The sequence below is a fragment of the Salmo trutta genome, unplaced genomic scaffold (genome assembly GCF_901001165.1).
Source record: "Salmo trutta unplaced genomic scaffold, fSalTru1.1, whole genome shotgun sequence".
NCBI classification, from domain to species: Eukaryota; Metazoa; Chordata; class Actinopteri; order Salmoniformes; family Salmonidae; genus Salmo; species Salmo trutta.
This window is the reverse complement of record NW_021822680.1, coordinates 72,385-100,139: the sequence shown is the minus strand read 5'-3', so window position 1 is coordinate 100,139 and position 27,755 is coordinate 72,385. Positions and strand designations below refer to the sequence as shown.

The window sequence follows — 27,755 nt, the reverse complement described above, 5'->3', positions numbered from 1 at the left end:
GGTAGCGTTAGGTAAGGGGTAGCGTTAGGTAAGGGGTAGCGTTAGGTAAGGGGTAGCGTTAGGTAAGGGGTAGGGTTAGGTAAGGGGTAGCGTTAGGTAAGGGGTAGCGTTAGGTAAGGGGGTAGGGTTGGGTAAGGGGTAGGGTTAGGTAAGGGGTAGGGTTAGGTAAGGGGTAGGGTTAGGTAAGGGGTAGCGTTAGGTAAGGGGTAGCGTTAGGTAAGGGGTAGGGTTGGGTAAGGGGTAGGGTTAGGTAAGGGGTAGGGTTAGGTAAGGGGTAGGGTTGGGTAAGGGGTAGCGTTAGGTAAGGGGTAGCGTTAGGTAAGAGTTAAGTTAGCGTTAGGTAAGGGGTAGCGTTAGGTAAGGGGTAGGGTTAGGTAAGGGGTAGGGTTAGGTAAGGGGTAGGATTAGGTAAGGGGTAGGATTAGGTAAGGGGTAGCGTTAGGTAAGGGGTAGGGTTAGGTAAGGGGTAGGGTTAGGTAAGGGGTAGGATTAGGTAAGGGGTAGGGTTAGGTAAGGGGTAGGATTAGGTAAGGGGTAGCGTTAGGTAAGGGGTAGGGTTAGGTAAGGGGTAGCGTTAGGTAAGGGGTAGGGTTAGGTAAGGGTAGGGTTAGGTAAGGGGTAGGATTAGGTAAGGGGTAGTGGTTAGGTAAGGGGTAGGGTTAGGTAAGGGGTAGCGTTAGGTAAGGGGTAGCGTTAGGTAAGGGGTAGCGTTAGGTAAGGGGTAGGGTTAGGTAAGGGGTAGCGTTAGGTAAGGGGTAGGGTTAGGTAAGGGGTAGGGTTAGGTAAGGGGTAGCGTTAGGTAAGGGGTAGCGTTAGGTAAGGGGTAGCGTTAGGTAAGGGGTAGGGTTAGGTAAGGGGTTAGCGTTAGGTAAGGGGTAGGGTTAGGTAAGGGGTAGGGTTAGGTAAGGGGTAGGGTTGGGTAAGGGGTAGGGTTAGGTAAGGGGTAGCGTTAGGTAAGGGGTAGCGTTAGGTAAGGGGTAGCGTTAGGTAAGGGGTAGCGTTAGGTAAGGGGTAGGGTTAGGTAAGGGGTAGCGTTAGGTAAGATTTAAGTTAGCGTTAGGTAAGGGGTAGCGTTAGGTAAGGGGTAGCGTTAGGTAAGGGGTAGCGTTAGGTAAGGGGTAGGGTTAGGTAAGGGGTAGGGTTAGGTAAGGGGTAGGGTTAGGTAAGGGGTAGCGTTAGGTAAGGGGTAGGGTTAGGTAAGGGGTAGGGTTAGGTAAGGGGTAGCGTTAGGTAAGGGGTAGCGTTAGGTAAGGGGTAGGGTTAGGTAAGGGGTAGCGTTAGGTAAGGGGTAGCGTTAGGTAAGGGGTAGCGTTAGGTAAGGGGTAGGGTTGGGTAAGGGGTAGGGTTAGGTAAGGGGTAGGGTTAGGTAAGGGGTAGGGTTGGGTAAGGGGTAGCGTTAGGTAAGGGGTAGGGTTAGGTAAGGGGTAGGGTTAGGGTAAGAGTTAAGTTAGCGTTAGGTAAGGGGTAGCGTTAGGTAAGAGTTAAGTTAGCGTTAGGTAAGGGGTAGGGTTAGGTAAGGGGTAGGGTTAGGTAAGAGTTAAATTAGCGTTAGGTAAGGGGTAGGATTAGGTAAGGGGTAGCGTTAGGTAAGGGGTAGCGTTAGGTAAGGGGTAGCGTTAGGTAAGGGGTAGGGTTAGGTAAGAGTTAAGTTAGCGTTAGGTAAGGGGTAGCGTTAGGTAAGGGGTAGCGTTAGGTAAGGGGTAGCGTTAGGTAAGGGGTAGCGTTAGGTAAGGGGTTGGGTTAGGTAAGGGGTAGCGTTAGGTAAGGGGTAGGGTTAGGTAAGGGGTAGGGTTGGGTAAGGGGTAGGGTTAGGTAAGGGGTAGCGTTAGGTAAGGGGTAGCGTTAGGTAAGGGGTAGGGTTAGGTAAGGGGTAGGGTTAGGTAAGAGTTAAGTTAGCGTTAGGTAAGGGGTAGCGTTAGGTAAGGGGTAGGGTTGGGTAAGGGGTAGGGTTAGGTAAGGGGTAGCGTTAGGTAAGGGGTAGCGTTAGGTAAGGGGTAGGGTTAGGTAAGGGGTAGGGTTAGGTAAGAGTTAAGTTAGCGTTAGGTAAGGGGTAGCGTTAGGTAAGGGGTAGGGTTGGGTAAGGGGTAGGGTTAGGTAAGGGGTAGCGTTAGGTAAGGGGTAGCGTTAGGTAAGGGGTAGGGTTAGGTAAGGGGTAGGGTTAGGTAAGAGTTAAGTTAGCGTTAGGTAAGGGGTAGGGTTAGGTAAGGGGTAGGGTTAGGTAAGAGTTAAGTTAGCGTTAGGTAAGGGGTAGCGTTAGGTAAGGGGTAGCGTTAGGTAAGAGTTAAGTTAGCGTTAGGTAAGGGGTAGGGTTAGGTAAGGGGTAGTGTTAGGTAAGGGGTAGGGTTAGGTAAGGGGTAGCGTTAGGTAAGGGGTAGGGTTAGGTAAGGGGTAGCGTTAGGTAAGGGGTAGGGTTAGGTAAGGGGTAGGGTTAGGTAAGGGGTAGGATTAGGTAAGGGGTAGGGTTAGGTAAGGGGTAGGGTTAGGTAAGGGGTAGCGTTAGGTAAGGGGTAGGTAAGGGGTAGGGTTAGGTAAGGGGTAGCGTTAGGTAAGGGGTAGGGTTAGGTAGGGGTAGGTTAGGTAAGGGGTAGCGTTAGGTAAGGGGTAGCGTTAGGTAAGGGGTAGCGTTAGGTAAGGGGTAGGATTAGGTAAGGGGTAGCGTTAGGTAAGGGGTAGCGTTAGGTAAGGGGTAGGGTTAGGTAAGGGGTAGTGTTAGGTAAGGGGTAGGGTTAGGTAAGGGGTAGGGTTAGGTAAGGGGTAGCGTTAGGTAAGGGGTAGCGTTAGGTAAGGGGTAGGGTTAGGTAAGGGGTAGCGTTAGGTAAGGGGTAGGGTTAGGTAAGGGGTAGCGTTAGGTAAGGGGTAGGGTTAGGTAAGGGGTAGCGTTAGGTAAGAGTTAAGTTAGCGTTAGGTAAGGGGTAGCGTTAGGTAAGGGGTTGGGTTAGGTAAGAGTTAAGTTAGCGTTAGGTAAGGGGTAGCGTTAGGTAAGGGGTAGGGTTAGGTAAGAGTTAAGTTAGCGTTAGGTAAGGGGTAGCGTTAGGTAAGGGGTTGGGTTAGGTAAGGGTAGCGTTAGGTAAGGGGTAGGGTTAGGTAAGGGGTAGCGTGAGGTAAGGGGGTAGCGTTAGGTAAGGGGTAGCGTTAGGTAAGGGGTAGGGTTAGGTAAGGGGTAGTGTTAGGTAAGGGGTAGGGTTAGGTAAGGGGTAGCGTTAGGTAAGGGGTAGGGTTAGGTAAGGGGTTGGGTTAGGTAAGGGGGTAGCGTTAGGTAAGGGGTAGGGTTAGGTAAGGGGTAGGGTTAGGTAAGGGGTAGCGTTAGGTAAGGGGTAGGGTTAGGTAAGGGGTAGGGTTAGGTAAGGGGTAGTGGTTAGGTAAGGGGTAGGTTAGGTAAGGGGTAGGGTTAGGTAAGGGGTAGGGTAGGTACGGGGTAGCGTTAGGTAAGGGGTAGCGTTAGGTAAGATCGGGGTAAGGGGTAGGTTAGGTAAGGGGTAGGCGTTAGGTAAGGGGTAGCGTTAGGTAAGGGGTAGGGTTAGGTAAGGGGGTAGCGTTAGGTAAGGGGTAGGGTTAGGTAAGGGGTAGGGTTAGGTAAGGGGTAGGGTTAGGTAAGGGGTAGCGTTAGGTAAGGGGTAGGGTTAGGTAAGGGGTAGGGTTAGGTAAGGGGTAGGGTTAGGTAAGGGGTAGCGTTAGGTAAGGGGTAGGGTTAGGTAAGGGGTAGGATTAGGTAAGGGGTAGCGTTAGGTAAGGGGTAGCGTTAGGTAAGGGGTAGCGTTAGGTAAGGGGTAGGGTTGGGTAAGGGGTAGGGTTAGGTAAGAGTTGCGTTAGGTAAGGGGTAGCGTTAGGTAAGGGGTAGGGTTAGGTAAGGGGTAGGGTTAGGTAAGGGGTAGGGTTAGGTAAGGGGTAGGGTTAGGTAAGGGGTAGGGTTAGGTAAGGGGTAGCGTTAGGTAAGGGGTAGCGTTAGGTAAGGGGTAGGGTTAGGTAAGGGGTAGGGTTAGGTAGGGGTAGGGTTAGGTAAGGGGTAGCGTTAGGTAAGGGGTAGGGTTAGGTAAGGGGTTGGGTTGGGTAAGGGGTAGGGTTAGGTAAGGGGTAGGGTTAGGTAAGGGGTAGCGTTAGGTAAGGGGTAGCGTTAGGTAAGGGGTAGGGTTAGGTAAGGGGTAGTGTTAGGTAAGGGGTAGGGTTAGGTAAGGGGTAGGGTTAGGTAAGGGGGTTAGCGTATAGGTAAGGGGTAGGGTAGGTAAGGGTAGCGTTAGGTAAGGGGTAGGGTTAGGTAAGGGTTTGGTTTATTGGTTAGCTTAAGGTAAGGGGTAGCGTTAGGTAAGGGGTACGTTAGGTAAGGGGTAGCGTTAGGTAAGGGGTAGCGTTTAGGTAAGGGGTTAGCGTTAGGTAAGGGGTAGGGTTAGGTAAGGGGTAGGTTAGGTACGGGGTCTAGGTTTTAGGTAAGGGGTCGGGTTAGGTAAGGGGTTAGCGTTAGGTAAGGGGTAGGTTAGGTAGGGTAGGGTTAGGTAAGGGGTAGGGTTAGGTAATGGGTAGCGTTAGGTAAGGGGTAGGGTTAGGTAGGGGGTAGGCGTTAGGTAAGGGGTAGCGTTAGGTAAGGGGTAGGGTTAGGGAAGGGGTAGCGTTAGGTAAGGGGTAGCGTTAGGTAAGGGGTAGCGTTAGGTAAGGGGTAGCGTTAGGTAAGGGTAGGGTTAGGTAAGGGTTAGCGTTAGGTAAGGGGTAGCGTTAGGTAAGGGGTAGGGTTAGGTAAGGGGTAGCGTTAGGTAAGGGGTAGGGTTAGGTAAGGGGTAGCGTTAGGTAAGGGGTAGGGTTGGGTAAGGGGTAGGATTAGGTAAGGGGTAGCGTTAGGTAAGGGGTAGCGTTAGGTAAGGGGTAGCGTTAGGTAAGGGGTAGCGTTAGGTAAGGGGTAGGGTTGGGTAAGGGGTAGGGTTAGGTAAGGGGTAGGATTAGGTAAGGGGTAGGATTAGGTAAGGGGTAGCGTTAGGTAAGGGGTAGGGTTAGGTAAGGGGTAGGGTTAGGTAAGAGTTGCGTTAGGTAAGGGGTAGCGTTAGGTAAGGGGTAGGGTTAGGTAAGGGGTAGCGTTAGGTAAGGGGTAGCGTTAGGTAAGGGGTAGGGTTAGGTAAGGGGTAGGGTTGGGTAAGGGTAGGGTTAGGTAAGGGGTAGGATTAGGTAAGGGGTAGGATTAGGTAAGGGGTAGCGTTAGGTAAGGGGTAGGGTTAGGTAAGAGTTGCGTTAGGTAAGGGGTAGCGTTAGGTAAGGGGTAGGGTTAGGTAAGGGGTAGCGTTAGGTAAGGGGTAGCGTTAGGTAAGGGGTAGGGTTGGGTAAGGGGTAGGGTTAGGTAAGGGGTAGGGTTAGGTAAGGGGTAGCGTTAGGTAAGGGGTAGGGTTAGGTAAGGGGTAGGGTTAGGTAAGGGGTAGGGTTAGGTAAGGGGTAGCGTTAGGTAAGGGGTAGGGTTAGGTAAGGGGTAGGGTTAGGTAAGGGGTAGGGTTAGGTAAGGGGTAGGGTTAGGTAAGGGGTAGGATTAGGTAAGGGGTAGGATTAGGTAAGGGGTAGGGTTAGGTAAGGGGTAGGGTTAGGTAAGAGTTGCGTTAGGTAAGGGGTAGGGTTGGGTAAGGGGTAGTGTTAGGTAAGGGGTAGCGTTAGGTAAGGGGTAGCGTTAGGTAAGGGGTAGCGTTAGGTAAGGGGTAGCGTTAGGTAAGGGGTAGCGTTAGGTAAGGGGTAGGGTTAGGTAAGGGGTAGGGTTAGGTAAGGGGTAGCGTTAGGTAAGAGTTGCGTTAGGTAAGGGGTAGCGTTAGGTAAGGGGTAGGGTTAGGTAAGGGGTAGGGTTAGGTAAGAGTTGCGTTAGGTAAGGGGTAGGATTAGGTAAGGGGTAGGGTTAGGTAAGGGGTTGGGTTAGGTAAGGGGTAGGGTTAGGTAAGGGGTAGGGTTAGGTAAGGGGTAGGGTTAGGTAAGGGGTAGCGTTAGGTAAGGGGTAGCGTTAGGTAAGGGGTAGCGTTAGGTAAGGGGTAGCGTTAGGTAAGGGGTAGCGTTAGGTAAGAGTTAAGTTAGCGTTAGGTAAGGGGTAGCGTTAGGTGTTAAGAGCAGTAACTGACCTGTCCTCTGAAGGCGGTGGTGAGGAGTGTTTGGGGGACACCTTCCTCCTCTCCTTCCCCTCCAGCAGCACTTCTCCCTGGGGGAAGAGTCCCTCCATCAGGTCCATGGTGGTCCTCCTCCAGCTCTTGTCCAAGACGTCGGCTAGGGACTGGTCCTTATTCATGATGTCTCTGGCCAGCTGCTCTCTCTTCACATCCTCCTCAGAGTAGGGGAGAGAGACGGGAAGGGACACGCAGTTACCGCTGGGGGGGTCTGGGTCCGAGGTGGTCTGCCGGCCGGGTGGGGATGTGGCCAGGACTGCCATTTGGCTGTTGTGGACCCTGAGAGGACCCATGTGTTGCTCCAGGTCCATCTCAGGGGTTGGGGTTTGGTATGAGGGTAGGGGTGTAGGCAGTTCTGGCGCTGGGTAGCTGAGTGGAGCCAGTGTCTTCTCTCTCTCCGACCCCTGGTCCCTCTGCCGGCTGTAGGCACAGAACAGAGAGTAGGACTTTTCCGGGTCCCCTGAGGTCCCCAGGCTGCTGAGGGGGACCAGACCGGGCCCCTGGGCTTCTTCCACTGTGGAGTGACTTTGACGTAGCAGGTACTGTCGGCTCTCCTTCTCCTTCTCGCTCTCTGAGTGAACAATCTTTATAGGAACCTTCCTCACAGTGGTTGGCTCCATCACATTCTCCATCCTAAAATCATCACAGACACACACAGATGGAGAAAGGAGAGGGACGACCCAGAGAGAACACTCAGACCACGGAACAGGACGACCCAGAGAGAACACTCAGACCCAGAGAGAACACTCAGACCACGGAACAGGACGACCCAGAGAGAACACTCAGACCCAGAGAGAACACTCAGACCACGGGACAGGACGACCCAGAGAGAACACTCAGACCCAGAGAGAACACTCAGACCACGGAACAGGACGACCCAGAGAGAACACTCAGACCACGGGACAGGACGACCCAGAGAGAACACTCAGACCCAGAGAGAACACTCAGACCACGGAACAGGACGACCCAGAGAGAACACTCAGACCACGGAACAGGACGACCCAGAGAGAACACTCAGACCACGGAACAGGACGACCCAGAGAGAACACTCAGACCACGGAACAGGACAACCCAGAGAGAACACTCAGACCACGGAACAGGACGACCCAGAGAGAACACTCAGACCACGGAACAGGACGACCCAGAGAGAACACTCAGACCACGGGACAGGACGACCCAGAGAGAACACTCAGACCACGGAACAGGACGACCCAGAGAGAACACTCAGACCACGGAACAGGACGACCCAGAGAGAACACTCAGACCCAGAGAGAACACTCAGACCATGGAACAGGACGACCCAGAGAGAACACTCAGACCACGGGACAGGACGACCCAGAGAGAACACTCAGACCCAGAGAGAACACTCAGACCACGGGACAGGACGACCCAGAGAGAACACTCAGACCCAGAGAGAACACTCAGACCACGGAACAGGACGACCCAGAGAGAACACTCAGACCACGGAACAGGACGACCCAGAGAGAACACTCAGACCACGGAACAGGACGACCCAGAGAGAACACTCAGACCCAGAGAGAACACTCAGACCACGGAACAGGACGACCCAGAGAGAACACTCAGACCACGGGACAGGACGACCCAGAGAGAACACTCAGACCACGGGACAGGACGACCCAGAGAGAACACTCAGACCCAGAGAGAACACAGACCACGGAACAGGACGACCCAGAGAGAACACTCAGACCCAGAGAGAACACTCAGACCCAGAGAGAACACTCAGACCACGGGACAGGACGACCCAGAGAGAACACTCAGACCCAGAGAGAACACTCAGACCACGGAACAGGACGACCCAGAGAGAACACTCAGACCACGGGACAGGACGACCCAGAGAGAACACTCAGACCCAGAGAGAACACTCAGACCACGGAACAGGACGACCCAGAGAGAACACTCAGACCACGGAACAGGACGACCCAGAGAGAACACTCAGACCACGGAACAGGACGACCCAGAGAGAACACTCAGACCACGGAACAGGACAACCCAGAGAGAACACTCAGACCACGGAACAGGACGACCCAGAGAAAACACTCAGACCACGGAACAGGACGACCCAGAGAGAACACTCAGACCACGGGACAGGACAACCCAGAGAGAACACTCAGACCACGGAACAGGACGACCCAGAGAGAACACTCAGACCACGGAACAGGACGACCCAGAGAGAACACTCAGACCCAGAGAGAACACTCAGACCATGGAACAGGACGACCCAGAGAGAACACTCAGACCACGGGACAGGACGACCCAGAGAGAACACTCAGACCACGGGACAGGACGACCCAGAGAGAACACTCAGACCCAGAGAGAACACTCAGACCACGGAACAGGACGACCCAGAGAGAACACTCAGACCACGGAACAGGACGACCCAGAGAGAACACTCAGACCACGGAACAGGACGACCCAGAGAGAACACTCAGACCACGGAACAGGACGACCCAGAGAGAACACTCAGACCACGGAACACTCAGACCCAGAGAGAACACTCAGACCACGGAACAGGACGACCCAGAGAGAACACTCAGACCACGGGACAGGACGACCCAGAGAGAACACTCAGACCACGGGACAGGACGACCCAGAGAGAACACTCAGACCCAGAGAGAACACTCAGACCACGGAACAGGACGACCCAGAGAGAACACTCAGACCACGGAACAGGACGACCCAGAGAGAACACTCAGACCACGGGACAGGACGACCCAGAGAGAACACTCAGACCCAGAGAGAACACTCAGACCCAGAGAGAACACTCAGACCCAGAGAGAACACTCAGACCACGGAACAGGACGCCCCAGCGAGAACACTCAGACCCAGAGAGAACACTCAGACCACGGAACAGGACGACCCAGAGAGAACACTCAGACCACGGAACAGGACGACCCAGAGAGAACACTCAGACCACGGAACAGGACGACCCAGAGAGAACACTCAGACCACGGAACAGGACGACCCAGAGAGAACACTCAGACCACGGAACAGGACGACCCAGAGAGAACACTCAGACCACGGAACAGGACGACCCAGAGAGAACACTCAGACCACGGAACAGGACGACCCAGAGAGAACACTCAGACCACGGAACAGGATGCCCCAAAAAGTCCAAAAGCTGTTATAACAAATGTTCCTCAGAGAGGAACTGAACTACAGTCATTCTACCATCCAGTGGCCAACATCCTGGCAATGCTGAGAGGTTCTGGTGCCCCTCCCCCCTCACCCAGCACGGCTGGAATGTCCGGTACACCACAGAGCTCTCTTCTCTACAGACGATATCAATTATGTTTCAACTCAGAGCTGCAACAAACGACCTCTGTAACAGATCACGTCGCTCTGCTCTGGAAAGGCATCAGATCGAGGCTGTTTAACTATTCTGCTACTGCGTTGGAAGAGTTATTCACATGCTAATGCTGCTGGATGGAGACAATCAATAAGAGCCTTTGTACAGAGAGACTGAGGAGAGGAGCAGACCAGTCACTGCTGACTACTGCTGACTACTGAGGAGGAAAGGAGCAGACCAGTCACTGCAGACTACTGCCGACTACTGCAGACTACTGAGGAGAGGAGTAGACCAGTCACTACAGACTACTACCGACTACTACAAACTACTGCAGACTACTGAGGAGTAGACCAGTCACTACAGACTACTGCTGACTACTACAGATTACTGAGGAGAAGAGGAGTAGACCAGTCACTTCAGACTACTGCAGACTACTGCTGACTACTGCAGACTACTGAGGAGTAGACCAGTCACTACAGACTACTGCTGACTACTACAGATTACTGAGGAGAAGAGGAGTAGACCAGTCACTTCAGACTACTGAGGAGAGGAGTAGACCAGTCACTACAGACTACTGCAGACTACTGCTGACTACTACAGACTACTGAGGAGAGGAGTAGACCAGTCACTACAGACTACTGCAGACTACTGCTGACTACTACAGACTACTGCTGACTACTGAGGAGAGGAGTAGACCAGTCACTACAGACTACTACCGACTACTACCGACTACTACAGACTACTGCTGACTACTACAGACTACTACAGACTACTGCTGACTACTACAGACTACTACAGACTACTACAGACTACTACGAAGAGGAGTAGACCAGTCACTACAGACTACTGCTGACTACTACAGACGACTGCCGACTACTACCGACTACTACAGACTACTACCGACTACTACCGACTACCACAGATTACTACCGACTACTACAGACTACTACAGACTACTTCAGACTACTTCAGACTACTACAGACTACTGAGAAGAGTAGACCAGTTACTACAGCTATGCAATGGATAAGAAATAGATAACTCTGTCTATCTATCATAGTTCCAACTAGATCAGAGTGACTTCTAATAGATTTATTGGATACATGTGGAGTCTCCATCATTAACCAACTCTGTGGATACACATGGAGTCTCCATCATTAACCAACTCTGTGGATACACGTGGAGTCTCCATCATTAACCAACTCTGTGGATACACGTGGAGTCTCCATCATTAACCACCTCTGTGGATACACGTGGAGTCTCCATCATTAACCAACTCTGTGGATACACGTGGAGTCTCCATCATTGACCAACTCTGTGGATACACGTGGAGTCTCCATCATTAACCAACTCTGTGGATACACGTGGAGTCTCCATCATTAACCAACTCTGTGGATACACGTGGTCTCCATCATTAACCAACTCTGTGGATAATCGTGGAGTCTCCATCATTAACCAACTCTGTGGATACATGTGGAGTCTCCACCATTAACCAACTCTGTGGATACACGTGGAGTCTCCATCATTGACCAACTCTGTGGATACACGTGGAGTCTCCATCATTAACCAACTCTGTGGATACACGTGGAGTCTCCATCATTGACCAACTCTGTGGATACACGTGGAGTCTCCATCATTGACCAACTCTGTGGATACACGTGGAGTCTCCATCATTAACCAACTCTGTGGATACACGTGGAGTCTCTATCATTAACCAACTCTGTGGATACACGTGGAGTCTCCATCATTAACCAACTCTGTGGATACACGTGGAGTCTCCATCATTAACCAACTCTGTGGATACACGTGGAGTCTCCATCATTAACCAACTCTGTGGATACACGTGGAGTCTCCATCATTAACCAACTCTGCGATCTAGTCTTATAATCCCAGTTTCTATATTTCTAGTCTAACCAACTTTATGATAAAGGATGCAGTGGTGAGGTCTAACCAACTTTATGATAAAGGATTCAGTGGTGAGGTCTAACCAACTTCATGGTAAAGGATGCAGTGGTGAGGTCTAACCAACTTTATGATAAATGATTCAGTGGTGAGGTCTAACCAACTTCATGGTAAAGGATGCAGTGGTGAGGTCTAACCAACTTCATGGTAAAGGATGCAGCAGTGGTGAGGTCTAACCAACTTCATGGTAAAGGATGCAGCAGTGGTGAGGTCTAACCAACTTCATGGTAAAGGATGCAGTGGTGAGGTCTAACCAACTTCATGATAAAGGATGCAGTGGTGAGGTCTAACCAACTTCATGATAAAGGATGCAGCAGTGGTGAGGTCTAACCAACTTCATGATAAAGGATGCAGTGGAGGTCTAACCAACTTCATGGTAAATTGATGAAGTGGTGAGGTCTAACCAACTTCATGGTAAATTGATGCAGTGGTGAGGTCTAACCAACTTCATGGTAAATTGATGCAGTGGTGAGGTCTAACCAACTTCATGGTAAATTGATGCAGTGGTGAGGTCTAACCAACTTCATGGTAAATTGATGCAGTGGTGAGTGGCATTACTGTCAGATGTTATAAAACATGCTTCAAAACACTGGTAGCTGCACTCGTGTATATAATATCTCCATAATCTATAACAGGAATACATGTCGACTGAATGATCTGTGTTCTATATTTAATGAAAGACAGTATTTCTATAGAAGACCAACATTAATTCTTAATTTGTTGACTAACTCGTCAACATGCTTTTTACAAGATATCTTTTCGTCAATCCAGATGCCCAGATATTTATAGGCGGAGACACGATCAATGAGGCCACCATCTAACGTACTTACGCACAAATCATCAGCTACATTATTACACGATTTGGAAAATAACGTGTACTTGGTTTCCCCAGCATTTACTACCAACTTCAGGTCAACCAAGGCTTTCTGCAAGGTAGTAAAATCAGGTTGAAGAGTCAACAGAGCCTGGAGCTGCAGTACGGGCAGTAGCACAATGCTGTTCATATAAATAGTGAAAAAAACTTGGACCAAGAATTGAACCCTGTGGGACACCCTTTGTTATGTATCGAAATCCTGATTTAACGCCGTCAGTAAGTACACACTGTGTTCTGTCATTTTAAATAATTCTCAAACCAGCTACAAGCAGCTCGATAAATCCAATATCTATCTATCTATCATAGTTCCAACTAGATCAGAGAGTGAAGTCTAATCTTACCTGTTCTTTTGGTCATAGTGCAGACAGACGGAGAGAGAGACAGGGTTGTCATGATGCTGTTGGAGAGAGACAGGAGGCTTGTCTGTCAGCTGAGGAGGAGCAAACTGAGGAGACGGAGAACGATGGCACTCCATACTGGGCAGGGCAGGAAGGGCTGGACCAGGATTGGATGGCACTACCTGGTGTACCGCCTCCTGCTCCCTCTCCACCAATCCTCTGCTCTGCTCAGAATCCCTCCTTGGGGAGTGGGTGGGACCAGAGGTAAAGTAGGAGGAGACCAGGACGTGGGAGGCTGAAGCTCTGCCCTGAGAGCCAGACAGAGACTCCTGGGAGTGGGTGTTCTGTGGATATTTTGAATGGTCTTGTCTGGGTGGGGAGACCGGACCCGTCCTCCTGGTACCAGACTGGAGCTGGGTGTAAAGCTGGGGTATTGAGGTCCGAGGCTCGGTGTAGGACTCATCTGGGGGAAGGAGGTCCGTTTCCAGGGGCTGGTAAGAGATGGATGTGGGTCTGTGGTAGGCAGGGAGAGGGGCAGACGTTAAAGGGAGAGGGTCGTAGAGGGAAGCGGTGGATCTGATGTCAGGGCTCTCCTCGTTGGTCACGGCCGGAGGGGGTTCTGGGAAGTCTTTCAGCTCCAGAGGTTCCAGAGCCTTCTCTCTCTTCACTGTTTCTCTGAATTCTCCAACACGACATCTGTCAGACAACCTGGGAGAAAGCATAGTCAAACACTGTTCATATGACACAACACACACACACACACACACACACAGTATACATACACAGTATACATACACAGTATACATAGACACAGTATACATACATACACACAGTATACATACATACACACACACACAGACACACACACACACACACAATACATACACACAGTATACATACACACACAGTATACATACACACACACACACACACACACACACACACACACAGTATACATACACACACACACACACACACACACACAGTATACATACACATAACAGAGAAAGTCATGTTGACAGCAGCTAACTGAAGTAATGATGACTGTAACTAATAACTAGGACGTGATAGGACACACTCGTGTTCCCACAGCCCCGTCACAGAGGAGAATAAATTATCCTCCTACGCCACTCTGGCCCAGATCGCCCAGTTCAGTCAGATCTTTAACCCTCGGATGTCAAAGCTGATGGCTCAAGGCTGTGGGACAAAATGCTCCGGTGTGATGTCTGCTCTGAAGGGAGAAAATGGACTTCTGGGAGATGAATATTATAGCAGCAGTCGCTGTTCTCAAAGGCTCTCTGAGGACGTTCACAACCAAAACACTTGTACTTATGTAGAGTATAAAAAGAGAGGATCAGTGTGTGTGTGTCACAATACATGTTAACCATATGGAGCCTATTACAGTATATACACAGTGCATTCTGAAAGCATTTAGACCCCTTGACTTAACATTTTCTCACGTTACAGCCTTATTCTAAAATTGATTAAATCGTTTTTTACCCCCCTCATCAATCTACACACAATACCCCATAATGACATAGCAAAAAAAAAAGTTACAACATTTTTGCAAATTTATATAAATCACATTTACATAAGTATTCACACCCTTTACTCAGTACAAGCTTGGCACACCTGTATTTGTGGAGTTTCTCCCATTCTTCTCCGCAGATCCTCTCAAGCTCTGTCAGATTGGATGGGGAGCGTCGCTGCACAGCTATTTTCAGGTCTCTTCAGAGATGTTCGATCAGGTTCAAGTCTGGGCCACTCAAGGACATTGAGATTTGTTTCCGAAGCCACTCCTGCGTTGTCTTGGCTGTGTGCTTAAGGTTGTTGTCCTGTTGGAAGGTGAACCTTCGCCCCAGTCTGAGGTCCTGGGCGCTATGAAGCAGGTTTTCATCAAGGATCTCTCTGTACTTTGCTCCGTTCAGCATTCCCTTGATCCTGACTAGTCTCCCAGTTCCTGCCGCTGAAAAACATCCCCGCAGCATGATGCTGCCACCACCATGCTTCACCGTAGGGATGTTGCCAGGTTTCCTCCAGACGTGACGCTTGGCATTCAGGACAAATAGTTCAATCTTGGTTTCATCAGACCAGAGAAACTTGTTTCTCATGGCCTGAGTGTCTTTAGGTGCCTTTGAGCAAACTCCAAGCGGGCTGTCATGTGCCTTTTACTGAGGAGTGGCTTCTGTCTGGCCACTCTACCATAAAGGCCTGATTGGTGGTGTTGCAGAGAAGGTTGTCCTTCTGGAAGGTTCTACCATCTCCAGAGAGGAACTCTGGAGCTCTGGCAGAGTGACCTCCCTGATCAAGACCCTTCTCCCCCAATTATTGTGTGTAGATGGATGAGGAAAGGTTTTGTATAATCCACTTTAGAATAAGTCTGTAACGTAACAAAATGTGGAAAAAGTGAAGGGGTCTAAATGCTTTCCGAATGCACCTACCCAAAATCAAAGAAAATGTTATGTCACATGCGCCGAATACAACAGGTGTAGACCTTACCGTGAAATGCTTACTTACAAGCCCTTAACCAACAATGCAGTTTTAAGAAAATACCTACAAAAAAAGTAAGAGATAAGAAATAACAAATAATTGAAGAGCAACAGTAAATAACAATAACGGGGCTATATACAGGGTATTACAGTACAGAGTCAATGTGGAGGTTATATACAGGGTATTACGGTACAGAGTCAATGTGGAGGCTATATACAGGGTATTACGGTACAGAGTCAATGTGGAGGCTATATACAGGGGGTACCGGTACAGAGTCAATGTGGAGGCTATATACAGGGGGTACCGGTACAGAGTCAATGTGGAGGCTATATACAGGGGGTACCGGTACAGAGTCAATGTGGAGGCTATATACAGGGGGTACCGGTACAGAGTCAATGTGGAGACTATATACAGGGGGTACCGGTACAGAGTCAATGTGGAGGCTATATACAGGGTATTACGGTACAGAGTCAATGTGGAGACTATACACAGGGGGTACCGGTACAGAGTCAATGTGGAGGCTATATACAGGGGGTACCGGTACAGAGTCAATGTGGAGGCTGTATACAGGGGTACCGGTACAGAGTCAATGTGGAGGCTATATACAGGGGGTACCGGTACAAGTCAGTGTGCAGGGGTACAGGCTAGTAATGAGGCTATATACAGGGGTACAGGCTAGTTGAGGTAATCTGTACATGTACAGTTGAAGTCGGAAGTTTACATACACTTAGGTTGGAGTCATTAAAACTTGTTTTTCAACCACTCCACAAATTTCTTGTTAACAAACTATAGTTTAGGCAAGTCTGTTAGGACATCTACTTTGTGCATGACACAAGTCATGTTTCCAACAATTGTTTACAAATAGATTATTTCACTTATAATTCATTGTATCACAATTCCAGTGGGTCAGAAGTTTACATACACTAAGTTGACTGTGCCTTTAAACAGCTTGGAAAATTCTAGAAAATGATGTCATGGCTTTAGAAGCTTCTGATAGGCTAATTGACATCATTTGAGTCAATTGGAGGTGTACCTGTGGATGTATTTCAAGGCCTACCTTCAAACTCAGTGCCTCTTTGCTTGATGTCTTTCTACTACTAAATGTGTAGACCCCCACAAGTCTGGTTCATCCTTGGGAACAATTTCCAAATGCCTGACGGTACCACGATCATCTGTACAAACAATAGTACGCAAGTATAAACACCATGGGACACGCAGCCGTCATACCGCTCAGGAAGGAGACGCGTTCTGTCTCCTAGAGATGAACGTACTTTGGTGCAAAAAGTGCAAATCAATCGCAGAACAACAGCAAAGGACCTTGTGAAGATGCTGGAGGAAACAGGTACAAAAGTATCTATATCCACAGTAAAACAAGTCCTATATCGACGTAACCTGAAAGGCTGCTCAGCAAGGAAGAAGCCACTGCTCCAAAACCGCCATAAAAAAGCTAGACTAAAGTTTGCAAATGCACATGGGGACAAAGATCATACTTTTTGGAGAAATGTCCTCGGGTCTGATGAAACAAAAATAGAACTGTTTGGCCATAATGTCCATTGTTATATTTGGAGGAAAAAAGGGTGAGGCTTGCAAGCCAAAGACAGGGCTACGGCCATGCTACATTACATATCACTGGTCTGACAGGGTTACGGCCATGCTACATTACATACCACTGGTCTACTGGTCTGACAGGGCTACGGCCATGCTACATTACATACCACTGGTCTACTGGTCTGACAGGGCTACGGCCAGGCTACATTACATATCACTGGTCTGACAGGGTTACGGCCATGCTACATTACATACCACTGATCTGACAGGGCTACGGCCATGCTACATTACATACCACTGGTCTGACAGGGCTACGGCCATGCTACATTACATACCACTGGTCTGACAGGGCTACGGCCATGCTACATTACATACCACTGGTCTGACAGGGCTACGGCCATGCTACATTACATACCACTGGTCTGACAGGGCTACGGTCATGCTACATTACATACCACTGGTCTGACAGGGCTACGGCCATGCTACATTACATACCACTGGTCTGACAGGGCTACGGCCATGCTACATTACATACCACTGGTCTACTGGTCTGACAGGGCTACGGCCATGCTACATTACATATCACTGGTTTGACAGGGCTACGGCCATGCTACATTACATATCACTGGTCTGACAGGGCTACGGCCATGCTACTGTCATGACGTTGGCCTGTGGGTAAGGTTTATGACCCCCCCATAAATACCTTCTCCCTTCCCCTCTCTCTCTGACCCTACTGAAGGACTGGAATAGCCTGTGTTAAATATAGAGAGTCTGGGAACATCAAACAAATGGGGAAAGGAACCATCTTTTGTTAATAAAACCAGTTGGAAATATGCTTGATAACGTAATGAGTATGTAGGTCAGTTCATTGTTATCTGAGACATTATGATTGATGGCAGGACGACATAAACTGTACCGGAGAAAGTATACACTCTCTAGTTATCAGAGTCACATGGAATTGTTATGCAATTGAAATGTTTGATATTGAAATTGTTTGTTAGGAGATTAAATGTAATTTTAGCTTCCAAATGAGAGAATTGGGTTTTCATAGGGAAAGTGCCCTGCCGATCAGTGGCCAACCCTGTGAAGAGACATGGGGTTATAAACGATGAAACCCCTCCTTTCCCCCTCTCCACTATATAAGTCTTTGACGAAAAGACATTCCGTGTTCCAGTACGAGAGGTCTGCAGCCTCGACGTTATAAGGACAGACATGTTAACTAAACCATATCAAGGACAGAACTAAGCCAACCTCGGCGTGAGCTTTGATGGCGAATGGTATGAACTTTGAGCTTATTCACTACAGAAGTGATACTTCCTAGCCGTTGAGTTAGCAGCGGCCGCTGTCGACGTGGGCTAGGAAAGGACGGACGACGGATCCAGTCTAACAGACGGACGAAGATACCACCACGTATCCAATTTACCACCATTGACATTCTTCCACTACACAACAGGAAGATCTGTTGGCCAACCACGGCCAGCATCTACGACCAATCTACCGAAGCGCAGCTCAGAGTAAATATTTATTGCATTTTCCTTTTCCAAATGGGCGGTAATTTAGAATGCATAAGATAATGTATTTACGATAGCATAGCTGCTGTTTCTGTGTTCCTAAATCTTCCCGCTCTTTCATTCAAGCCCAACCCCCTTTTCCTTTGTGTAACCAGCCATGATACAGGCTCAGTCCACTAGGACGTTTTCTGTATGACATCATATGTATTCTGTGTATTTGTAATTCTGTGTGATTAGTTAGGTATTTAGTAAATAAATAATTAAACCCAATTTTGTATTGCTGATTCAACTTGTTAGCCAGGGTTCGTGAAGATAACCAAGAATTTATAACTTTCATGATGAGATTGAAAATAAGATAAGATTGACTGCTATCGATGTAAAATATTACTAAGTATTTTAAGAGTTTATTCAGAAGATAACAGCTCTATAAACGTTCTTCTGTGGTGCCCCGACTTTCTAGTTAATTGCATTTACATGATTAGCTTAATCAGGTAATATTAATTACAGAGAAATAATTTTATAAGTTAGCATGTCATATCACTTAATCCGGCATAGCCAAAGACACAACACTACATTACATACCACTGGTCTACTGGTCTGACAGGGCTACGGCCATGCTACATTACATATCACTGGTCTGACAGGGCTACGGCCATGCTACATTACATACCACTGGTCTGACAGGGCTACGGCCATGCTACATTACATACCACTGGTCTGACAGGGCTACGGCCATGCTACATTACATACCACTGGTCTGACAGGGCTACGGCCATGCTACATTACATACCACTGGTCTGACAGGGCTACGGCCATGCTACATTACATACCACTGGTCTGACAGGGTTACGGCCACGCTACATTACATACCACTGGTCTGACAGGGCTACGGCCATGCTACATTACATACCACTGGTCTGACAGGGCTACGGCCACGCTACATTACATACCACTGGTCTGACAGGGCTACGGCCATGCTACATTACATACCACTGGTCTGACAGGGCTACGGCCATGCTACATTACATACCACTGGTCTGACAGGGTTACGGCCATGCTACATTACATACCACTGGTCTGACAGGGCTACGGCCATGCTACATTACATACCACTGGTCTACTGGTCTGACGGTTACGGCCATGCTACATTACATACCACTGGTCTACTGGTCTGACAGGGTTATGGCCACGCTACATTACATACCACTGGTCTGACAGGGCTACGGCCATGCTACATTACATACCACTGGTCTACTGGTCTGACAGGGCTACGGCCATGCTACATTACATACCACTGGTCTACTGGTCTGACAGGGTTATGGCCATGCTACATTACATACCACTGGTCTGACAGGGCTACGGCCATGCTACATTACATACCACTGGTCTGACAGGGTTACGGCCATGCTACATTACATACCACTGGTCTACTGGTCTGACAGGGTTATGGCCACGCTACATTACATACCACTGGTCTGACAGGGCTACGGCCATGCTACATTACATACCACTGGTCTACTGGTCTGACAGGGCTACGGCCATGCTACATTACATACCACTGGTCTACTGGTCTGACAGGGTTATGGCCATGCTACATTACATACCACTGGTCTGACAGGGTTATGGCCATGCTACATTACATACCACTGGTCTGACAGGGTTATGGCCATGCTCCATTACATACCACTGGTCTGACAGGGTTATGGCCATGCTACATTACATACCACTGGTACCCTTGGGTAGGGTTACCCTACTGGCAAAGCCTCACAGCAGACATTACCATTGGGAGTCTATCACGGTGAGACAATAGATCCAGCAAAGATTCCCAATCACAACATTTCCAAAAGAGAGGTACACCTGTAACAGCACTCTCCTCAGTAACTAAAGACGATCATCTGTTTCCCCGGGCGACAAAAACTCTTGAACACTCCAGTTGACATTTCTCCTTGGAGGATTGCTAAAAGGGCAACGTTCCCCAGACAGCAATGTAGTGTAACTGTATAATTGCAGGGATATTAAATGAGAGATGCTCACCTCACAGTGATGTTGTTGTCCTGTTGGGTAGGTTGGCTCTCCAGTTGGGAATTTTCTGCTGACTTCCTCCCTGGAACGTGGCTCTGAGAGGAAGATGGAACATAAATGTTGTAAACTCACCAGCCATCAGACTACAACCCTCGCCATCAGACTACAACCCTCGCCATCAGACTACAACCCTCGCCATCAGACTACAACCCTCGCCATCAGACTACAACCCTCGCCACTGTAGCAACAGACAGACAACAACCCTCACCACTGCAGCAACAGACAGACAACCCTCACCACTGTAGCAACAGACAGACAGACAGACAGACAAACAACCCTCACCACTGCAGCAACAGACAGACAGACAACAACCCTCACCACTGCAGCAACAGACAGACAGACAGACAGACCACAACCCTCACCACTGAAGCAACAGACAGACAGACAGACAGACCACAACCCTCACCACTGCAGCAACAGACAGACAGACAGACCACAACCCTCACCACTGAAGCAACAGACAGACCACAACCCTCACCACTGTAGCAACAGACAGACCACAACCCTCACCACTGTAGCAACAGACAGACAACAACCCTCACCACTGCAGCAACAGACAGACAGACAACAACCCTCACCACTGCAGCAGACAGACAGACAGACCACAACCCTCACCACTGCAGCAACAGACAGACAGACCACAACCCTCACCACTGCAGCAACAAACAGACAGACAGACAGACAACCCTCACCACTGCAGCAACAGACAGACAGACAACAACCCTCACCACTGCAGCAACAGACAGACAGACCACAACCCTCACCACTGCAGCAACAGACAGACAGACAACAACCCTCACCACTGCAGCAACAGACAGACAGACCACAACCCTCACCACTGCAGCAACAGACAGACAGACCACAACCCTCACCACTGCAGCAACAGACAGACAGACCACAACCCTCACCACTGCAGCAACAGACAGACAGACAACAACCCTCACCACTGCAGCAACAGACAGACAGACAACAACCCTCACCACTGCAGCAACAGACAGACAGACAACAACCCTCACCACTGTAGCAACAGACAGACAGACAACAACCCTCACCACTGTAGCAACAGACAGACAGACAACAACCCTCACCACTGCAGCAACAGACAGACAGACAACAACCCTCACCACTGCAGCAACAGACAGACAGACAACAACCCTCACCACTGTAGCAACAGACAGACAGACAACAACCCTCACCACTGCAGCAGACAGACAGACAGACAGCAACCCTCTCCACTGCAGCAACAGACAGACAGACAGACAGACAGACAACAACCCTCACCACTGCAGCAACAGACAGACAGCCAGATTTAGATTCTTGTACATCAGTGAAACATCCAGTCGGTTCTACAGATTACTGAAGGTTTTCGGTTTTGTGATCTCTCTCATCTGAGGGTGTGTCTTTGTGTTAACCTGGATTAATATTTGTTTACTATATTACTCACTCAGTCAACTTGTCCTAACAAGATGAGGTCATACGGCGCCTTCAGAAAGTACTTTAGCCTTTCCTTTTTACACATTTCAGCCTGAATTTAAAATGGATTCAATTGAGATTTTGTAACTGGCCTACACAAAATACCCCATAATGTCAAAGTGGATTTTTTTTTGTCAATTCTTTTTTTTGAATTTAAGAAAAAAATAAAAGCTGAAATGTCTTCAGTCAATAAGTTTTCATCCCCTTTGTTATAGCAAGCCTAAATAAGTTCAGGATTAAAAATGTGTTTAACAAGTCACATAATAAGTCACATGGACTCATTCAGTGTTCAATAATGTTTGAATGACTACCTCATCTCTGTACCCCACACATACAATTATCTGTTAGGACACTCAATCGAGAAGTGTATTTCAAACACAGATTCAACCACAAAGACCAGGGAGGTTTTCCAATGTCTCGCAAAGAAGGGCACTGATTGGTAGATGTGTAAAAATGTAAAAAGCAGATGAATATCCCTTTGAGCATGGTGAAGTTATTAATTACACTTTGTAGTGACAGGGTATATTGATACACCATCCAAAGATACAGGCGTGAGAGACTGATGAGCCGGCTGAGATCTCCCCGGTCGCCTCCGTCAAGGCACGAGAACCTGTTCACCCAGCTGAGGCATGGGAGCCTATCGAACCTCTCCTGTCCCAGCACACTGTGGACTACACTGGGAGACCCTGTCCCAGCACACTGTGGACTACACTGGGAGACCCTGTCCCAGCACACTGTGGACTACACTGGGAGACCCTCTCCTGTCCCAGCTGTACATTGTTGAATAATAGTGAAGACATCAAAACTATGAAATAACACATATGGAATCATGTAGTAACCAATAAAAGTGTTAAACAAATCCAAATATATTTTATACTTGAGATTCTTCAAAGTCTTCAAAACCCTTTGCCTTGACAGCTTTACACACTCTTGGCATTCTCTCAATCAGCCATAGGAGGTAGTCACCTGGAATGCATTTCAATTAACAGGTGTGCCTTTTTTTAAAGTTAGTGGCATTTCTTTCCTTCTTAATGTGTTTTAAGCCAATCAGTTGTGTTGTGACAAGGTAGGGGTGACTCTGAACTTACAATGGCTAGCCCCAAGTCGTTGTGTATTTTTATCTTGTGCATTTTGCTATTTGCCTTATGACTCCTGCATGCTTTGTTGACTATGAACTTTCTTGTTTACCTAACCGTGGGACAGTCTGTTTGTTCCCATACTCGGGACTCTGACTTTCTATTGGTTACACAGACTTTTGGCCTCCCATCCTATTCTAACCACCTCTCACCGGCTTTGTATTCATGTTACCTGATGAAATTGCTGTATAATATGATCTTGTTGCCATCTAATGCACATTCAGATGTCATAAATCAACACTGCAGAGCTCTCCCTGTCCTCTGCCGTGCCCTGATTATATTACTACTGATGATATCTGGAAATGTGCATGTACACCCTGTCCCATCTACTGTTGCTAGCACCAATTCTGTCTTGTGCTCTGATATCTGCTTCACTGATTTCTGCTCTTGTAAAAGCCTGGGTTTTCTGCACTTTAACACTAGAAGCTTATTACCTAAAATGGACCAATTGAAAGTGTGGGTTCACAGCTCCAATCCAGATGTGTTGGTCATTACTGAGACGTGGTTAAGGAAGAGTGTTTTGAATACTGATGTTAACCTTTATGGTTATAACCTTTTTCGGCAAGACAGATCTTCCAAAGGTGGTGGAGTGGCAATCTTTACCAAGGATCACCTTCAGTGCTCGGTTGTCTCCACCAAGTCTGTCCCCAAACAATTTGATTTGCTGGTTTTAAGCATTAAACTTTCAAATAGCTCTTTGTTGACTGTTGCTGGGCGCTATCGTCCTCCATCAGCAAGTCTGAATTTGTCCTGCTAGGTGACCTAAACTGGGATATGCTTAAACCACCTGACCAAATCCTAAAACAGTGGGACTCCCTAAATCTTTCTCAGATTATTACCATTCCCACAAGGTATGACTCCAAACACCCAGAAAAGGCTACTCTCCTCAGTTAACCTCACTAGGGTAGGGGGCACCATTCGTAATTTTGGATGAAAAGCGTGCCCAAAGTAAACTGCCTGCTACTCAGGCCCAGAAGCTAGGACATGTATATAAGATTTGGATAGAAAATACTCTAAAGTTTCCAAAACTGTTAAAATAATGTCTGTGAGTATAACAGAACTGATATGGCAGGCAAAAACCTGAGGAAAATCCATAGAGGAAGTGCTATTATTTTGAAATGCCTGTTTTTCCATTGAAAGTCTATCCACCATACAAAGACTTATGACCCAGTTCATGATCCCTATGGCTTCCACTACATGTGGCCAGTCTTTAGGCATTATTTCAAGCTTTTACGCTGAAATATTAGGGAGAAACACCCCTTTCAATGAGAGGACAGTGGAAATTTCCAGACATGAGTCCAGCGCATGACCGGGAGCGCACCTTTCTTGTTTCTCCTTTTCTATTGACGAAGCTATTGTCCGGTTGAAATATGATCGATTATTTATGACAAAAACAACCTGAGGATTGATTATAAACATCATTTGACATGTTTCTACGAACTTTTATGGTACTTTTTAGATTTTTCGTCTGTCTATTGTGATCGCGCATTGTTCTAGTGGATTACTGAACAAAACACAGCAACAAAAATTGAGGTTTTTGAATATAAAGAGGGACATTATCGAACAAAACAAACATTTATTGTGTAACATGGAGTCTTCGCAGTGCAACCATATGAAGGTCATCAAAGGTAAGTGATACATTTTATCGCTATTTTTGACTTTTGTTACTCCTCTTCTTGGCTGCTAACTGTTTGTAATGATTTGTCTGCTGGGCGCTGTTTTCAGATAATCGCATGGTTTGGTTTCGCCGTAAAGCCTTTTTGAAATCTGATACAGCAGTTGGATTAACCTCTCTGCGTCCCACCCTAATCAACAGCCAGTGGAATCGCGTCGCGCGAAATGCAAAACCTCATAAATGCTATAACTTCAATTTCTCAAACATATGACTATTTTACACCGTTTTATAGATACACCTCTCCTGAATCGAACCAAGTTGTCCGATTTCAAAAAGACTTTACAGCAAAAGCAAAACATTAGATTATGTTAGGAGAGAACCCAGCCAGAAATAATCACACAGCCATTTTCAAAGCAACTAGATGCATCACAAATACCCAAAACACAGCTAAATGCAGCACTAACCTTTGACAATCTTCATCAGATGACACTCCTAGGACATCATGTTACACAATACATGCATTTTTTGTTCGATAAAGTTCATATTTATATATAAAAACAGCATTTTACATCGGCGCGTGACGTTCAGAAAATCTTTTCCCTCAAATGCTTCCGGTGAAGCAGCGCTACAATTTACAAAATTACTATTCGAAAACATTGTTAAAATTTAATATTGTCATTCAAAGACTTATAGATTAACATGTCTTGAATGCCACCGCTTTGCCAGATTTAAAAATAACTTTACTGGGAAATCACACTTTGCAATAAACGACGTGGTATGCCCAGAAAAATAGGCTAGGCTATACATGTTGGAGCCATCTTGGAACGATCAACCATCAAAAATACTATTGTAAATAACCCCTTACCTTTGATTATCTTTATCAGAAGGCACTTCCAGGAACCCCAGATCCATAACAAATGTAGTTTTGTTCGAAAAAGTTAATCATTTATGTCCCAATTGTTAGCGCGCTCCGAAGGCTACTGAAAATGTACCATGGTGAGTCGGACTTGTCGTCACGAATGTACAAAAAAAAAATATTTAAGTTCGTTCAAACATGTCAAACGTTGTATAACATAAATCTTTAGGGCCTTTTTCAACCAGAGCTTCAATAATATTCCATGGGGACGGTTGCATTGTCTTTCAAAACGTTTCGAAAGGGGAGGGTAGCCATGGGCGGCCGCGTCATAATGGTAAATGGCCCTCCACCTGTGACCAAGATCAACAGCCTCTCTTTCAGTCAGTTTTGATAGTAGGAGACTCAAACCACTTTGTAAAGACTGGGGACATCTAGTGGAAGCCATAGGAAGTGCTAAATGATTCATAAGCCCCTGTGTGTTTCAATGGCAAATGTTTGAAGTGATTTCCACACATCAGATTTCAGTTTCCTGTCAGGATTTGTCTCAGGGTTTTGACTGCCATATGAGTTCTGTTATACTCACAGACACCATTCAAACAGTTTTAGAAACTTTAGGGTGTTTTCTATCCAAATCAATTATATGCATATTCTAGTTACTGGGCAGGAGTAGTAACCAGATTAAATCGGGTACGTTTTTTATCCGGCCGTGCAAATACTGCCCCCTATCCCCAACAGGTTAACAAGAAGTTTATCTTTAAGCTGGTGTATATCATTTGTATCTTTTATGTATGTTTATTATGAGAATTTCTGTTTTGTTGAGTTTCACGCTCTGCAATTTCACCGGATGTTGTTTGAGACAGTGGATAACTGAACAAAACGCGCTAGCAAAACAGAGGTTTTGGGATATAAAGAGGGACTTGATTGAACAAAACGAACATTTACTGGGTAACTGGGAGTCTTGAGTGTAACCATATGAATTAGAGGTCGGCCGATTAATCGGAATGGCCGATTAATTAGGGCCGATTTCAAGTTTTCATAACAATCGATAATCGGTATTTTTGGCCACCAATTAGCTTCTTTTTTTTTTTTATAAATATTTTTTAACTAGGCAAGTCAGTTAAGAATACATTCTTATTTTCAATGACGGCCAAGGAACGGTGGGTTAACTGCCTTGTTCAGGGGCAGAACGACAGGTTTTTACCTTGTCAGCTCGGGGATTCAATCTTGCAACCTTACGGTTAACTAGTCCAACGCTCTAACCACCTGCTTTACATTGCACTCCACGAGGAGCCTGCCTGTTACGCGAATGCAGTAAGAAGCCAAGGTAAGTTGCTAGCTAGCATTAAACTTATCTTATAAAAAACAATCAATCAATCAATCATAATCACAAGTTAACTACACATGGTTGATGATATTACTATTTTATCTAGCCTGTCCTGCGTTGCATATAATCGATGCGGTGCACATTCGCGGAAAAAGGACGGTCGTTGCTCCAACTTGTACCTAACCATAAACATCAATGTCTTTCTTAAAATCAATACACAAGTATACATTTTTAAACCTGCATATTTAGTTAATATTGCCTGCTAACATGAATTTCTTTTAACTAGGGAAAATGTGTCACTTCTCTTGCAAACAGAGTCAGGGTATATGCAGCAGTTTTGGCCGCCTGGCTCGTTGCGAACTGTGAAGACTATTTCTTCCTAACAAAGACAGCCGACTTTGACGGGGGATGATTTAACAAAAGCGCATTTGCGAAAAAAGCACAATCGTTGCACGACTGTACCTAACCATAAACATCAATGCCTTTCTTAAAATCAATACACAGAAGTATATATTTTTAAACCTGCATATTGAGCTAAAAGAAATCCAGGTTAGCAGGCAATATTAACCAGGTGAAATTGTGTCACCTCTCTTCCGTTCATTGCACGCAGAGTCAGGGTATATGCAACAGTTTGGGCCGCCTGGCTCGTTGCGAACTAATTTGCCAGAATTTTACGTAATTATGACATAACATTGAAGGTTGTGCAATGTAACAGGAATATTTAGACTTATGGGTGCCACCCGTTAGATAAAATACAGAACGGTTCTGTACTTCACTGAAAGAATAAACATTTTGTTTTCAAGATGATAGTTTCCGGATTGGACCATATTAATGACCTAAGGCTTGTGTTTCTGTGTGTTATTATGTTATAATTAAGTCTATGATTTGATAGAGCAGTCTGACTGAGCGGTGGTAGGCACCATCAGGCTCGTCAGCATTCAGTCAAACAGCACCTTCGTGCGTTTTGCCAGCAGCTCTTCGCAATGCGCCGTTTATGACTTCAAGCCTATCAAATCCCGAGATGAGGCTGGTGTAACCGATGTGAAATGGCTAGCTAGTTAGCCAGGTGCGCGCTAATAGCGTTTCAAACGCCACTCGCTCTGAGACTTGGAGTAGTTGTTTCCCTTC

At 47.1% G+C, this 27,755-nt stretch overlaps 2 protein-coding genes across 9 annotated transcripts in view; one reads left to right on the top strand and one right to left on the bottom strand.

Moving 5' to 3' along the window:
* shroom2a (shroom family member 2a) overlaps nucleotides 1–27,755 on the bottom strand; it is a 94,023-nt gene that overhangs the window by 19,172 nt on the left and 47,096 nt on the right. For 7 of the 8 annotated variants that reach the window (XM_029744573.1, XM_029744572.1, XM_029744574.1 and 4 more), the window contains 3 exons: nucleotides 20,176–20,258; nucleotides 12,596–13,300; nucleotides 6,072–6,746 (listed from right to left, as the gene is read on the bottom strand). In XM_029744573.1, the coding sequence (XP_029600433.1) occupies nucleotides 6,072–6,746; nucleotides 12,596–13,300; nucleotides 20,176–20,258 (1,463 nt within the window). The remainder of the gene's footprint in view (nucleotides 1–6,071; nucleotides 6,747–12,595; nucleotides 13,301–20,175; nucleotides 20,259–27,755) is intronic. The other variant, XM_029744579.1, reaches the window with a different exon arrangement.
* Nucleotides 6,753–9,353, top strand: LOC115183234 (protein PRQFV-amide-like). Its single transcript, XM_029744580.1, has 5 exons — nucleotides 6,753–6,822; nucleotides 6,877–7,283; nucleotides 7,408–7,821; nucleotides 7,914–8,575; nucleotides 8,646–9,353. Exons 1-5 carry the CDS (start codon nucleotides 6,772–6,774, stop codon nucleotides 9,284–9,286), a joined length of 2,175 nt encoding a protein of 724 aa, XP_029600440.1. The 5' UTR covers nucleotides 6,753–6,771; the 3' UTR covers nucleotides 9,287–9,353.

Bases quoted from the DNA above. Each gene is read 5' to 3' on its own strand.
- LOC115183234 (XM_029744580.1), top strand. From the start codon at position 6,772: ATGGAGAAAGGAGAGGGACGACCCAGAGAGAACACTCAGACCACGGAA. The intron at 7,284-7,407 runs GACGACCCAGAG...ACCATGGAACAG, and splicing joins ACACTCAGACCACGGGACAG to GACGACCCAGAGAGAACACT. The intron at 8,576-8,645 runs GACGACCCAGAG...ACCACGGAACAG, and splicing joins ACACTCAGACCACGGAACAG to GACGACCCAGAGAGAACACT.